Source organism: Plectropomus leopardus, chromosome 1 (assembly GCF_008729295.1).
Source record: "Plectropomus leopardus isolate mb chromosome 1, YSFRI_Pleo_2.0, whole genome shotgun sequence".
NCBI classification, from domain to species: Eukaryota; Metazoa; Chordata; class Actinopteri; order Perciformes; family Serranidae; genus Plectropomus; species Plectropomus leopardus.
The window spans coordinates 11,169,165-11,184,353 of NC_056463.1; the positions used below are offsets into that span (position 1 = coordinate 11,169,165).

The 15,189-nt window shown below is 36.3% G+C and overlaps 1 protein-coding gene across 1 annotated transcript; it reads right to left on the minus strand.

Moving 5' to 3' along the window:
* Window positions 1–4,491: 4,491 nt before the first annotated feature.
* Window positions 4,492–14,261, minus strand: LOC121947355 (BTB/POZ domain-containing protein 1-like). Its single transcript, XM_042492371.1, is given in 9 exon segments — window positions 4,492–4,710; window positions 5,348–5,494; window positions 6,832–6,873; window positions 6,875–6,920; window positions 7,022–7,214; window positions 7,361–7,558; window positions 7,649–7,754; window positions 10,695–10,851; window positions 13,678–14,261. Coding segments are annotated over 9 exon segments (1,464 nt in total). The 5' UTR covers window positions 14,094–14,261; the 3' UTR covers window positions 4,492–4,551.
* Window positions 14,262–15,189: the final 928 nt, after the last annotated feature.

Sequence of the window (15,189 nt, forward strand, 5' to 3'; positions counted from 1 at the left end):
AACATCAGAGAAGGAAGGAATCTCAGTGGGCTTTATCTCCAACACTCATCAACTCATATCAAAATAATCTAGACTCATAAGAAGCATCACAGGTAAAAGGAAAATATGTATTTTTTATTTGGGGGTGAACCGTCCCTTTAAACTCATAAAATTTCCAAATACATATTTTACTACTGCTGTTACAACCCAGCTTGTGATGGGAAAGGGAAGCAACATAAGAATCAGATGTTTCTGGAAAAGTAAAGTTATTATTTCACAAAGAAAATTAGAATTACCACTACCAACAAAATTTGAGGCAAAACTACAACAGAGAATGCTTGTGAGTGCTGTTAAATCCTTTGAAACCTGAGCAGGTTGGTTTCTCTTTCAAAAACATACGGAGAAAGCAATGAACAACTTTACAACACATACAAGAAAATTACCCAAAAATAAGCACAAAAAAAGTTAAAAAAAAACAAACAAACAAAAAAAAAACAACTAAAAACTAAAAACTAAATGTATATTTTTTTTGTTCTGTAACATAATAGCACAATAAAAAATGAAACACAATTCTAATGATTATGAATATAGTTTTTGGACATTTTTTCCTAGTTTTTTGTTAATATTGTAATAATTCTCCCCACTTTTAAAAACTAATTTTCAGGTCATTTTTTTCATCACCTTTTATTAATTTCTTGCAACATGTGGTCTTTGTCTTTTTACCCATGCTTTTGAAAGAAATCACATCAATTTGCTCAGGTTTCCAAGGGTTAGTAGATAGCTTGTGAGACATCTCGGCATGCAGCACAAAAAACTGATGTCAAAGTAGGTTTTAAAAGGTTGAAGAAGTAAATCTAACAAAACGAGGCTCTTCAAAACAAAAGCTACTAAACTAACTTCTAAATTCAAAAGCAGAAATTAAAACCTTCTGACCTAAATGGCTTGGTGAAAACGAAAAAATACCAGTTAAAACAGCATCCCTAAACCATGTTTATCTAACAAAAGAAACGCTGGCTGTCTGTAGTCAATTTTTAACATAGCTCAGTTCCACAAATTGTTAAAGTAGAACCTCCGAACAAATTAAAAAATTCACCACCATGAAGTCTATGGTCACTACAGACAAATAACAAGAGGTATGCTGGTTGCCAGGTCTGTGTGACAAAACCAATGACCAAACCAAACCAGCCCAAAACCAGCAGAGCCTCAAAAAGTAGCCCAAAACCAGAGCTCAAAATATGCCACTGCCAAACCACATACAATGCTTTTTAATTCCGATAACATGGCTGTTATTGCTAAATGTACTGCAATAAGCATAAATAATCATTTGATTTGATTGTCATATCTCATACTCATACAGTATTATTATTTTTTTATGCTTAATTAAAATTAATCCTTTAAAAATATGTCCTCACCTGCCTCTGTGTTGATTTTTAAGTTATTTTACAGCATCATAGTGTATTTACTACATTCTAAACTTATATTTCACACTCGCACAGTTTGACTTATTATACTTTAAAAATAATATCACAGTTTTTACATCAAACTCCACTGCAATCTTTTTCAGCATGACCCTAGGTACTACTGTGGTGGTTTTTTAAGTAATTTTACAGCAGCATGTATTTATAATTTGATGATAAAGTCATATTCTATATACATACATTACTGTATTACAACATTTTAAAAAATCTTAAATATTAATATCACATTATTTTCAGCAAACTTCACTATGATGTTGTTCAACATGGCCACAGGTACTACTGTCTTGATTTTAAAATAATTTTACTGCAGGATGTATTACTAATGTGATGGTAAAGTCATATAATATAGGTACTCATTCATTATTGTTTTCTAATATTTTTTAAAAAATCCTTAAAAATTACTGTCTAATTGTTTTCAGCAAACTCTACTAGAATCTTGTTCAAGGTGTCCTCAGGTACTTCTGTGTCGATTTTCAAGTCATTTTACTGCATCATAAATAACTAGTTTATAAAGTGATATCCTATAGATACCCAAGACTGCAATGGAGTTTGATGTAAAAAGTGTGATATTATTTTTAGATATTTTTATTGATTTTTTGAGATAGGACTTTAGAATGTAGTTAGTACACAATGCTGCCATAAGATTACTTGAAATCAACACAGAGTTATCTGGGGACATCCTAAATAAAATCATGAGTAATGAAAGTTTAATAAAAACAATGTGATATTATTTTTAAAGGATTTTGTAAGTATAATGATTTTACGCTATACACCTGAGATATGACTTAAGAAATTAAATTACTATTATATGCTGCAGTAAAATTACTTGAAAATCAACACAAGTGGGTCATATTTCCATATTTGCTATTCAAGAGTATTGAAGACACTGCAGTAAAATTACTTCAAAATCATTACCTTAATATCTGAGAATTTATATTTAAGTCCCTCTCTGCTCTCCCTTACAAAGTAATGGAGACGCGCAATTGATTTTTAGGTGCAGATAGCAGGACCGCGGCTTGACGAAGTGTAAATGGCTTGCCCGCAGTAAAATGTATGTCATATGCAGGAACACAGAACAAAAATATCAACAATAAACAAAAAAAAATCAACAAACAAAAAAAAAGAAGAATGGGAAGCGTATAAAATGCATTCTGATACGCGACTTTAACTTCTACCAAAGTCATTTTCTAGTAAGATATCTGAACTCTTCCTCAATTATGGATTTCAGGTACTTTATCCACCACTGTTTACTCACAACACACGTGTAAATGGTCTATGTGTAACATCACTACATTTAAATCATTTCCGCTTACCTGTTTGAGGTGAAGGTTGTCTGCCTTGCCATAAAAACAAGAAAAAATCCTTGAAGAGGAACTATTTACAGATTCCTTTTGTTTGTCTTCACCCATTAGTATATTTCCTCCCTTACTTAATCCATATACGAGCGTCATGTTTCTGCGAGCTAGCTAATTGTTGTTTTTGCTTCTGTGGGCTAGCTAGCAAAGTTGAGATCGGTTGCGTTGGGCTCGTGAGGCCGCGGCGGAGACTGTATTTTTCTGTATTTTTCTGTATTTTTCTGTATTAAGCCTTTCCTTCTCACGGCAGACATTTCCACTTTGTCACAGTATGAGAAGCACAGGTGGAACTGATATTACATTTTTTAAAAATCTAAATAAACCCGCGCTGAAACTTCAGAAGTATCCCAATTCTACGGCAAAGGTGAGGACCTGACAGCACAACTGTCCAGGTGTTTGAAAAGTTTTGGGTTTGGCGTCACAGCCGTTGATTGGAGGAGACAGCTGTGACGCAGCTCCAATCTTCGCCCCGAGGACACTTCCGGGCCAATGAGATTTCACATCCATTACCTAAAGAAAGTGCTGACTATGTGTTTTTTCTGCGGAATAATTATATATATATATATATATATATATATAAACAATTAAAATAATTTTCTGGAATAAAATAAAATAAAAATAAAAAAGAAATGAGAAAATTACCTTTAGAAAGTGCTAAAAAAAATAGAATTAAATGTGTTTTTCTGTAGCATAATTTCAAATATAACATAAAATATACATTATTATAAGAATTATTCATATGTTTTCATATGTTATTCATATTTTCCCCTATTTTTTTGATAAAACCTAATAATCTCTCTGCAGCTTATTTTCAAGTCACTTTCTTGTTATCTTTCACCATTTTTTTTTTACTAAGGCGTCAACAAAACTAATGTCAATCTCCGTTCTACAGGGTTAGAGGCCTGAGGAGGTAAATTAAATGTTTGTGTAACAGCATTTTTTTTGTCTCTCCTATACCCTTGATCATCTCACAATCATCACATTTAAATGCCATGTTGGGACATGACTGGACCTTTCTACTCCTCATTTACAGTTTTTAGTAGTTTGGCAGCTGGCTGTATGGAGTATCTGGAATCACCTAGTGACAGAAAGAGGAATGACACGTAAATAATTTACCCATAAAACTCTGTGAGTGTTCATTTTTTACATTTTAATGAAGTGCTAAGCAAACATGAAGTCATAAATTACAGCATGTACCACTGGCAACGTTACATAACACACATGGATCCTTAATACAATGCAAAAACAAAAGACACCTGCTGAATAAATGATAAAAGTGCACAATAAAAAATATGCAATTATTATACTTTCAGTAGATGCATCCGCAAAAACTGAGAAAATAAAATGAAATGGCGCCGACCGACAACTGGTACCTGTCTCTGTAGTTTGACTTGTGCAGGATTAACTCTGGCACTGGCAGCTAAATGACAACAACACACAGACAGGTCCGTCAGTATGGACATCATTTACAACTGATGATGCAGTTTATGCCCTAAAACTTTGTTTCACACCAGAGCTGCAATTTGTTCACAACTCTGCTTGTTTCCACATTCGTGCTCAATCTGTACACCACTAATGTATCGACAGATACGCACATACAACATATATACACACTCTCAAACACACACATTCTTCATTCTGAGGGATCATGAGGCACTACGTTAATCTCTCAGCAGTCCAGTCTTGCAGCAGTCTGAGGTCTCTCTGGTTCAGTGTACCTGCTTGACACTGTGTTAAGTCTAAGTGTAGTAGATGATCTCTGGTATCTGCCCGTCCTCCACAGATGTACCGTTGTTATTTCCTGGTGAGCTAAAAAAGAAAAACGTTGTCTTGGTCCCTGTTGCTGATTCCTTTGTCACTTTCTTCAACCCTTTGGTGCCATAATGGGAATCTGGGCCCTGAGATGTACAATTGAAAAAAAACAGGCATTTGAGTAATACTAATATGGGTTTAAACAGATTATTTATACAATTTTAAACAAATATTAACCCTTTGAAACCTGGATCACCATCAATTTTCCTGTGTCTTTCCCAAGAGTTTGAATCTTTGAAACATTGACCAAATTGTTTGATTTCTTTCAAAGACATGGGATAAAAGGTAATAAGCAACTATGCATGAAATGTCTTGCAAATTGAAAAAAAAAATTAGTAAAAGGTGACAGGAAAATTGTTAAAATTACCTAAAAGATTAGCCAAACAAGAGCAAGAGAATCATTAGAAACTTTTCAAATAACTAAGGCAAAATACAAAAAAGCTATATATATATATATATATATATATATATATATATATATATATATATATATATATATATATATATATAATATTAACCTTTTTAGGTAATTTCCTCTGCTGGTTCACTTACTTATCTTTTTATTTTTGTTTGGCTAACTTCAGATAATTTTCTTCTAACTTTTTATAATTTCTTGCTAATTTTTTGGTCATTTTTTTAAGCTGCTCATTGCGTGTTTTCCATGTTTTTAATCAAGCCAATTTCAGGTTTCAAGGGGTCAAAAAACAGCAGGCTCAGACTGACCTTTAAGGTGGCACATGCAGTGTAGCTGACATTGGGTAGGATTTCCACAGGCTCTTTGAACATCACTCTGAATGTGTTTGCGGTGCCGTCACAGTTGAAACCTGTGTCGTTCTGCCCCAGTGTAATGCGTTTGTCACTTTCCAAGATCTGCAGAACAATACAAGGACTTCAGTGAAGGAACAACAAGGTGCACCAAAACAAAACAACTTTAAACTGATAAAACACAAGGTACAAAGTAGATTTATTGCCATTTTTCTTTAACATGGTTTAAGAAGAAATTAAATTAAAGTTGATCCTAAATTCTGCTACATCTTTTTGGCATTGAAGGAGTTCCTCACAGCCTGAGGAAAGAAGCTGCTCCGTAGTGGTTTGGCAGCAATACTTCTGTATCTTTTTCCCCAATTGCTCTGAGAAGAGTCTTCACCTCCCCATTCATCCAGGCCTTCTAATTGCGGAATGATCTCAACGTTTTCGTGATCACCACGCCATCAACACATTTGCTGATATATGATGTCACAGAAGATGCATATTCTTCAATAAATATGACCTTTTATCTTGAGTGGCAGCAACTCTGAACATTTGCCAATCTGTACGCTCAAAACAGTCCCGTAGAGCTTTAACTGTCCGTTTGACCCTTTTTATCAGCTGACAACACGTCGGCAGAAGGAGCAGAGAAGTATGGTCTGACAGGCCAAAGTGAGGGCGTGGGATGGCTTTGTAGCTGTCAGGAATATTTGTATACAGGTGGTCCAGGATATTTCTTCCTCTGGTGGGGATCTGGACATGCTGGTGGAATTTAGGTAAGACGGATTTGAGGTCTGTTTGATTAAAGTCACCAGCTACTATGAAGATGCCATCCAATTGCTTGGTGATGTTGCTACAGATGGCATCATACAATTCCTGCAGTGCATTTTTTGAATTTGCATCTGAGGGTATGTATACAGCAACAATAAAAACACTGGTGAATTCTCTGGCCAGATAATATGGACGACATCTTTGCACCAAGACCAACGCAACTTTTCCCGATGCTGATGAGTGCTTCTCTATCGTAGGAAAGTTGTGCTACAGCAAGGGGGGCATGGAGTTGAAAAAATAGGAAAATATAGCAACAGTAGCAAGAATTTGAGGAGCTACTGGCTGCTGCATCTGCATGCACTGTCGTCGTCATAGCAACCAAAACACAGCTGACTGGCTACTTAATGTTTCTGAGTATTTCTGTTTTTTTAACTGAAGGTATTTGGCTGGGCCTGAAATCCATTATTATGCCCTATGTATTGCACTGTGCTCTAATTGTATAGCATGTGACCAATTGGTCAATCGTTGACGTCCCTCGATTTATGCATCACCAAAAACTTCAAAAAGCTTAATCATAAGTGATGACTTTGAGGGCTTATGCCCCATGTCAACCGAAGTGTTTTGGGTTTTTTTCATTTGCAAAATGATAACTCTCCATCACAGACACAGTGAGGATTATATGAAGTTACCTGTATGTTGACCTGATAGTCAGTGGGTCCATGTATTGAACCCATACAAGCCAAAACCCACTATAGATATTCTTCTGTTAACATTGAATCTATGGAGGAAGAAAGACAGACACAAAGAGAAAATTAGAAAAGAAAAAGTAACTTTAGTCAAGCTCAGATAACAAGTGACCACCGATATTCATCATCTCACCTGATTCTGTCGCTGGTACCACTGTACCCCCATCGACTCTCAACCTGCTGGAATCTATTAATGCTGCACTCCTCCCCCCTGAGGCAGCAGCGGGGCCTGTCGATGTAGTCGACCCGTGGTTTGGGGTTTACTGTAAAGTGTAAAAACAGATTTACCACCTCCCGATCGAACAATATTCCAGACTGGGCAGGCCCTGTTGCACAAGAAAGAATATCAAGCTGGTTTCTGTGGTTTAAATTGCATGGACACATGACGAATATGTTTGGCTGCAATGGTCAGTATAGTGTTGAAAAAAAAAGCACCATTGCAGTAAGAGTTGTATTTCCGTGGTGCACTTACCTGCAGCAAACTCCTCAACAGTCATGAGTGGGAAGCGGATGAGCGGGAGGGCTTTCCCAAGAACTTTCTGTTTGTTCTCCGAGGTCGGGGGAAGCTGTTGTCTGTAACACTCGGCCTCTGCCCAGCGTACCACTGCCCCAAACAAGCGGTTCTCCCTGATGCTGAGTGTGTCTCTTTGTAGCACTGCACATAAGGTGTCTACACACACAAAAATACACAGAATATTCATCATTGAATATCCAAAAAAGACGCAGAAAAGGAAATATTTGTTGAAGAAGACTCACATACCGAGGTCAATATCTGTAAAGCCCTCTGCGTTTATTGCGTCCGCAGTGCTTTTGTCTATTGTGTCCAAGCAGAGACTGGCAAGCTGAGGCTCATCAAATAATCTCGCCTGTAATGAAAGCACAAAAAAGCCACATTTATTCATGTCTTTTAGTTGATACCAGAGATGGGTAAAGTCACTGATTTGCAAGTCACAAGAAAGTCTCAAGTCTTGCAATAAAATCCCACGTCAAGTCAGGCAAGTTCCGAGTCAATAATCAAGTCCTATAGGTAGATTTTCAATTCCTAAACAATTACTAATGCAATCTTCCATAGATGTAATGTTATTTTAACAAGAAAATAATAATATAATAAATTTACAAAAATGTATAGATGCTTTTAAAAATGTGTATTTATTTGTTAAAACAAGTTTGTTATTTAAGTTACTTTGAGCTGTTATGCAAACATTGGCTCATAATATTTGCTGCGACTTACGTTTTTTAGTGCAGCATCAAATGTCAAACCTAGTTGGAAGTTGGTTTTTTTTTTTTGGTTGTTTGTTTATTTTGTTTTGTTTATTTTTTCTAATGTTTTTATTTTGTCTCATAAAAATGACATAATTTTTTATTTATTATTTTTTTTAATTATTTGCACCATGAGGTAGAGGGTGGTTTTGGAGGGTAGGCTGGAGTGGGTAGAGGAAAAGTGGGCATAATTGTATAATGAACTGTCAACTGTCTATTTTTGTTAAATCAAATAAAACACACAAAAAAATAAAAAAATGTTTGTAATTTATATTATAATTTATTTTTTGCTGACAGTGGTATAGTTACTGCTTACAAACAAATCAATATCTAGTATTTTTTTCCAAGTGGCACTTAGTGTAATGTCATGTTAGTTCTTTATGGGTCTTTTCTGCAGCTTGGCTGGTTGTTGCCAGATTGGTTCAAACAAAGTGGATCTGGAGAATTCAGTGTCGACTTGCTGGAAATGGGTAGCGTCAATGTTAGTTGATTCAAGAAATTAGTGGAAAAGATTTGATTCGTGGCACAGTTTTTACATAACATACTTTTTCATCATTGGGCTTGGGATAAGGTATCAAATATTTTCAAATCGAAAGGCTAAAGTTCAACTGAGGGCACAAGGCCTTGGTTTTTAAAGTCCAAGTCAAGTTGCAAGTCTTTTTTGATTTTGTCAAGTCTTAAAGTCATTAAATTTGTGGCTCGATTCTGACTCAAGATAGCATTTATGGTTGTGACCAAAGAGTCACATTTTGGTCTAATTTAACTTTAAATTGTAAGAGGGCAGCATGACCAGTCATACAATCAAAAAAATGCCCAGGTGTATTTAAAGTTATGAGCACAACATGTACAGTGAAAAGATGTTTGAAAAAGGTAAATATTGCCTTCTTTGCTAAACACTGTGTTAATTTTAATGAAAATACTTTAAGTAGATTTTCCAATATCTTGTATTCTAACAATCAATACCTCACAGGGTCAAGAATTGGAGTGACATGCAGCAGAGGGCCACAGGTTGGACACAAACCCAGGCCTTGTCAAGGACTATATGGGGCCCACTCTACCCAGTGAGCTACAGTCAAATAAACTAAGCTTTTTAGGATACCTTCAAACGAACTTCATGAAATTTTAATAAAACTAAAATGACTAACAGAGTAATGACACTGATAATTAAGAATACACTGCTGGGAATGTGTCTTTTCTCTGGGACGCTTTAGGCGGTTGACAGATGACTGTTCGTCACGTTGCTGCATTTAAGAGAAAAAAGGAAGGGTTTTTGATGAGAAAGCAGCTGAGCTTGCAGCCTGAAGCATCAGCACAGAATGCTGAAGCTCAACAAACGACAGCATAAACCAAAAATAGAACCGCCAATGTCATGAAAACTCAGCCATCGATGGCTGGAAGATGGTCTGATGGAGGTAGAAAGAAAGTAAAATGGCACCATCCTCCACTTTAAGGGCTGCTGTCAGACAGTTTCTAACACAAGGAATGAAAAACGCAAAATTGTTATTACATTATTTCATATATTGCCCAAGGAAACACCCTTACAACCCAGACCAAACTGTTACTGCTACCTTGTTTTCTTGCTAAGCTGTCAGAATCTCTTAATTTGGTCTCTTATGTCTAGAAATGGTGAGATCACCTAAAATATTGGGAACATATTTTCTCACTTTCCCATTCCAACACAGCAGAGGTTGATTGGCATTTCGTTTGTGCTGCTCAAAACATCAAAATATTACTCAACAGCAATGTGTGTTTCCAGACAGACTGTCCCAGTTAGACTGGACAATCACCAGAAATCAGTGTTGATGGTTTTCTCAGGGACTATTTCTTTGGTATAGGGTAGATCAAGTGAGGTCTGTGAATTATCCACACCACCTCAAAGGCTTTCTGGAAGTTACTGTCAAATGTCAAGTTTTAAGACTTTAAGCAACACAAATAAAATTCAAGAATCTCAACAACAGATAACTCCTGGTGTGTAGAATATCTGTATAATATCTGCTATTTCTGGGGCTGACAAGATAAATATGTATTTTGTCATATCGGATTAAGTAATATTTAAGGTGGCAGACCAAAGGTTAATGCCATGTAGTATGTATTGTAGACTTATTATTGTTTCGTATTATTTATTAGATTACTTTTATTTTGCTTGTCATTTTCCTTTTCAAATCCATTTTGTTTCAGTTCGTTTCCAGAGTGGACTTGCTCATATCGGTTTGTTTTTATTCTTAAAAATGTTTAGTTTTAGTTTATTTTTATTAGTTTCAGTATAAGTTTTTTAGATTTTAAAAGTTAAGAGTTGGTGTTATGATACAAACACAACAGTGTGTGAAGGCAGTTAACTAACAGTCACAAAAAAATGCCATTCTCAATAAACATATGCAATAATGCCTCCTCGTGCTGCTTTTGTTTACAAATTTGACCAAATTGAGAAACACTAAAACTTTTTCAATGAACTAAAACATTTCTTCACACAATTTTTTTTCATTTTTAGTTGACTGTTTGGTAACTATAATAACCTTGATGTACTATGCAGCAGATGTGTCAATAACCTGAGTGAGGAGCATGAACGCGTTGTCAGCTCGGAGGTGTTTGGTGAGAAACTCGACACAGTGACTCTCCAGAGCGGGGACAGCGTACTTCTTGGCTGTATACAGAGTCGTCATCACAGTCTCTGGACCAATGTGGACCTCATCAGAATACAGGAACCTGCACAGAGGACACAAAACATGTTTGCGGTCATGTCAGGTATTTATGCTGCTATCTGCAGTTTAATCACATTTTAGACTGACAAATCTGAAAACTGAAATGAATTTGCAGTGTGCATGTAGAAAGAAATCTGTGCTCTTTAAAAAGCCCTGCAGCTGGGTATCAAACCACAGTACTTCTTTGTAGTGAATCTGTCCGTCGCACTGAAAATCTAAAACTGTCCAAAAGGTTTATAGACTATACTTGTTTACTTTGCTAATTTAAGACTGCATTTCTTTTAGGAATACAGCGGATCATCTTCAGTGTATTTTACATTTTAGATATTTCACTTCTTTTAAAGGGTGTTTGTACAAAAACATGTTATTATCTAAAAAAGACTGTGTTTTCGTGTGGAGACCGGGCATTATCTCGGCTCTAATAACTGGGGTGTCTGTGCCAAGGGAGGTCGTCTACTAATCAGAGTTGAACCATCAAGTTGATGGGTTAATCCCCGGCTCCTGCAGCCTATATGTCAAAGCAGGGCTGGGCGATATGGGCTGAAAATTATATTGTGATATTTTAGGCTATATCTCGATACACAATATATATCTCGATATTTTTAAATCTCCTCAAAAGCACTTAATTGACTCTAGAACTGGGAGACAGAATCGAACATTACAAATATAATTTTCCAAATTCCCTCTTTGATGTGAAAATATTGAAGGAATGACTATATAATATAATAATGCAATTCATATTGCCCAGTCCCATGTCAAAGTGTCCTTGGGTAAGATACAAAACTCTGAATTACTTCCTGCTTATGAGTTTGCATGTGAATGTTTATCTTGCGTGGTAGCTTAGACCACCAGTGTATGAATGTGTGTGTAAATTGTGCTTTTGTTGTGAAGCACTTTGAGTGGTTGCTAGACTAGAAAGGTGCTATATAAAAGCAGTCCATTTAATATTTAAACATTTCAAAGGACACCTGCCTCTCAAAAGCATGTGTGAATAATATTCTGAAAATGCGGTGCACTGGGGCTGCAAATTAGTCATGCACACATACAAGCGCCCAGCCGACACGGACTCACAAAATACCAAAATAAAAAATGCTGCTGAAGTGGAGAAACATTTGTTAGAAATGAACAGAACTTTTTGCATTACATTGCAAACAAAGAGTTGTGTCTCCTCTCCTTTTCTCTACAAATAAAATCAGCAAAATAAAAGGCTCCCTTCCTAAAACACACATTTCTTAATGTACATAAAACTAATCACAACAGAACCAGTAAATCTGTCTGTTTCTAAAGCTATTGCTCATGTATCTGACTTTTGGCTCAACTCTGCTTCACGTAAAGCTCTACGCTTGTTTTTTATCAGACAATATGTTTGGAATTTAACAGACCGTTCTTCTTTTGTACATCAGGAACTGTGTGTGCCGAGTATCATCAATATTACACTGTATTCTGTTAGGAAAAAATAAAAACTGAATCAATAACACAAAATAAAGATTTCACCTCCTTAATCCAGGGGTTGTGAATGCAGCTTACAGCCTTATAGCCTGCTGATATTATACTGCTTGACACTTCAATTTAATGCTTTTTAAGACCCTTTCAAAATCACAATTAATACTGTATGTGGCCCTGTGCAGACGAATGTGTTATTAGGGTGAGTTAAATTAATTTACATTTTGCCATCAGGTACGTGCAAGTATGAATTAAAAAACAGTATTATGTTTAGTGGTAGGCCTAAAGATGTTTGACATAAGAAAAATGACTGGCACTGAGCATGTATGAATGAGCTGGTGTGTGAGCTCGAGTTTTTTCAAACGTATCACCTTTTACCTTTCACTACCTATTATAGTCTTTTATTCTTCTTTTATTGAGCGCTGCTCGGTTAGAGCTGTTAAATTTTGTTGTTTGTACCTGTTAGGGGTTGATCGGTATTGGCTGATAGCCATTATTAGTTGATAATGAGACTGATAACTGATATTTGGAACCGATATTGATTTACTTTGAAAAATGGAAATATTTCTGTAAATATTTAGAATTTGGAATATAACAAACTCCAACACAAAACTTTGTTTAAATGCCTTTAACAAACGTTTAATCAAAACCAAAATGTTCAACATCATATACATCAAGTTCATAGCAACTTTTTTTTTTTATAAATTCAAGACATAATGTAAATGAAAAAATGAATAAATAAAAATAGCTCCCTGAGGTTTTACAAAGTAAAAGTTCCTCCCATGCTGGCACTTTCTGTGCACTTTTTAATTCCCCAATAATCGGCCAAGCCAATAATCTGTCGACCCCTAACACTTGTACAATGACAATAAAATTATTGTGACTCTGATTTTTAAAGGCCTAATATAAAACTGAATTAAAGACATTTCAAGATTTTTTTAAAGCACCCCAAACCTATGCCATTAAATTTACTGGCATATCCATTCTGCTTCTTTTGTTACGTCTTTGATTATTTTTTTTGTTTGTTTGTTTCTTTGTCCCCCTCGAAATTCGTCTCGGGATAGATAGATAATGACAGGTAATGCCTCCACAGTTACAACAAAAACAATAATCACACCATTACTTTTAAAACACAACAGTCTAAACAAAAACAACATCAGATGTACCTTTGCATGTAATCCCTGTTACACCTCACGCAATACTGCGCATACATTGCACTTAACACATATTAGACTACACGGTTGAGTTTGCAGTGGGGGACTCTTTATAATTGTACCATCCAAACTGCATTTGAAACATCCATGTCTTACAATGTTAGTTTATATCATGACCATAGGATACTGGGAACAATAGGATGACTCCACCTGCTAAAGTGCATCTGTCCTACCTGAGCAGGGCGAGGAAGGCCGCTGGCTCCACATCGGGCAGCTCTATTTCAGCCGAGGTTGTGGCCATCCCCCCGTTAAACATGGCATCAAACACGGCGCTGCCAGCGGCCAGGACGAACTTGTGGGCCGGTATCCTCTGGGCCTGTCTGCCCTTCCCCACGATGAAACGGACGTCGCTCAGCAGCTCGTTGTTAAAGAGGAAGGCAAAGCGCTCCTTCAGGGAGCTCTTCGTCGCCTGCCAGTTGTACATGGGCTCCCGGTGGAGGCCGACGACAGGCGGGGAGGCGGACCGGGCAGGACCGGAGGCTGGCACGTTGGAGAGCACCGCTGCGGCTCCAGACTGAACCGAGTTGGATGCTGCCTCCTGACCGTCATGGTTTGACGTTAAGCCGCCGCCGCTGCTCCCGGTCGCCATAACGTCACGCTACTATTGTTTTACTACTTTCCTGCAGTGCACCGTGTGACACACGAGAATGCAGCGACAGTACCTTATGTGTCGGTATTTATTTACGTGGTGTCCATCGCGGTGGACGCCATCATTCTTTGATGTTTAGCTGGCTAGCGATACGTGCTAGCCTGCGTCTCTCCAGAAATGACGCAGAGACGCACACTTCCTCCACCCCCCAACCAGCCCCTCTTTTGTAAAACAGAAACCCGCAGGCGGTACAGCACTAGAGCGTAATGCTGCTGTCCATAGGCGAAAAGTTGCAATTCAACCTATATTCTCACATAAAGGCCAAAGGCGTGGAGGAATTTTAACACTGGTATGCCAACATAAACTCGGTGCAAGAGACACAACCATATGATATGAGATGACAAGGATAAGATTAAAAAGGGAACTAACACTAAAAATAAAAAATATTTTTTGAATAAATAAATAATGGTAATTTTAAATAATAATAATTAATAATAAGAAGAAGAAGAAGAAGAAGAAGAAATAGTTACTACCATGATTATTATTGTTGTTATTATTATTATTATTATTATTATTATTAATGATAATAATTCATAACAGACACACACATAGCTATATATATAAAAAACCATATATGTATGCACACTGTCAGTTAACTTATTTATTCAGACTGTAGATATTTGCCCTGTAAAACTAACTTCTGCACATCTGTTACTTCCTCCATTGCACCTTGTGTACATGCATTTGTGTTCTTTATATTCTATTTTTTTTTTTTAGATTTTTAAATTGCTTCTATATTTTTATTTCTTATACTATATACTAAATTATATATTTTTATTCTTCCTTTATGTTAACTGTTTTGCATTAAAACACCATGTCAAATTCCTTGTATATGTAAAGGTACCTGGCAAATAAAACGGATTCTGAGAGATGGAGAGATGGATAGATAGATAGATAGATAGATAGATAAACTATATATACATATATATGTACTCATATATGCCAATAAACAAACGCATATTATTTTTGTGTGTGCACCTTTATTGCCGTGCCAAATGCAGATAATTTGCTTTTTATTACATTTAAATAATATCCC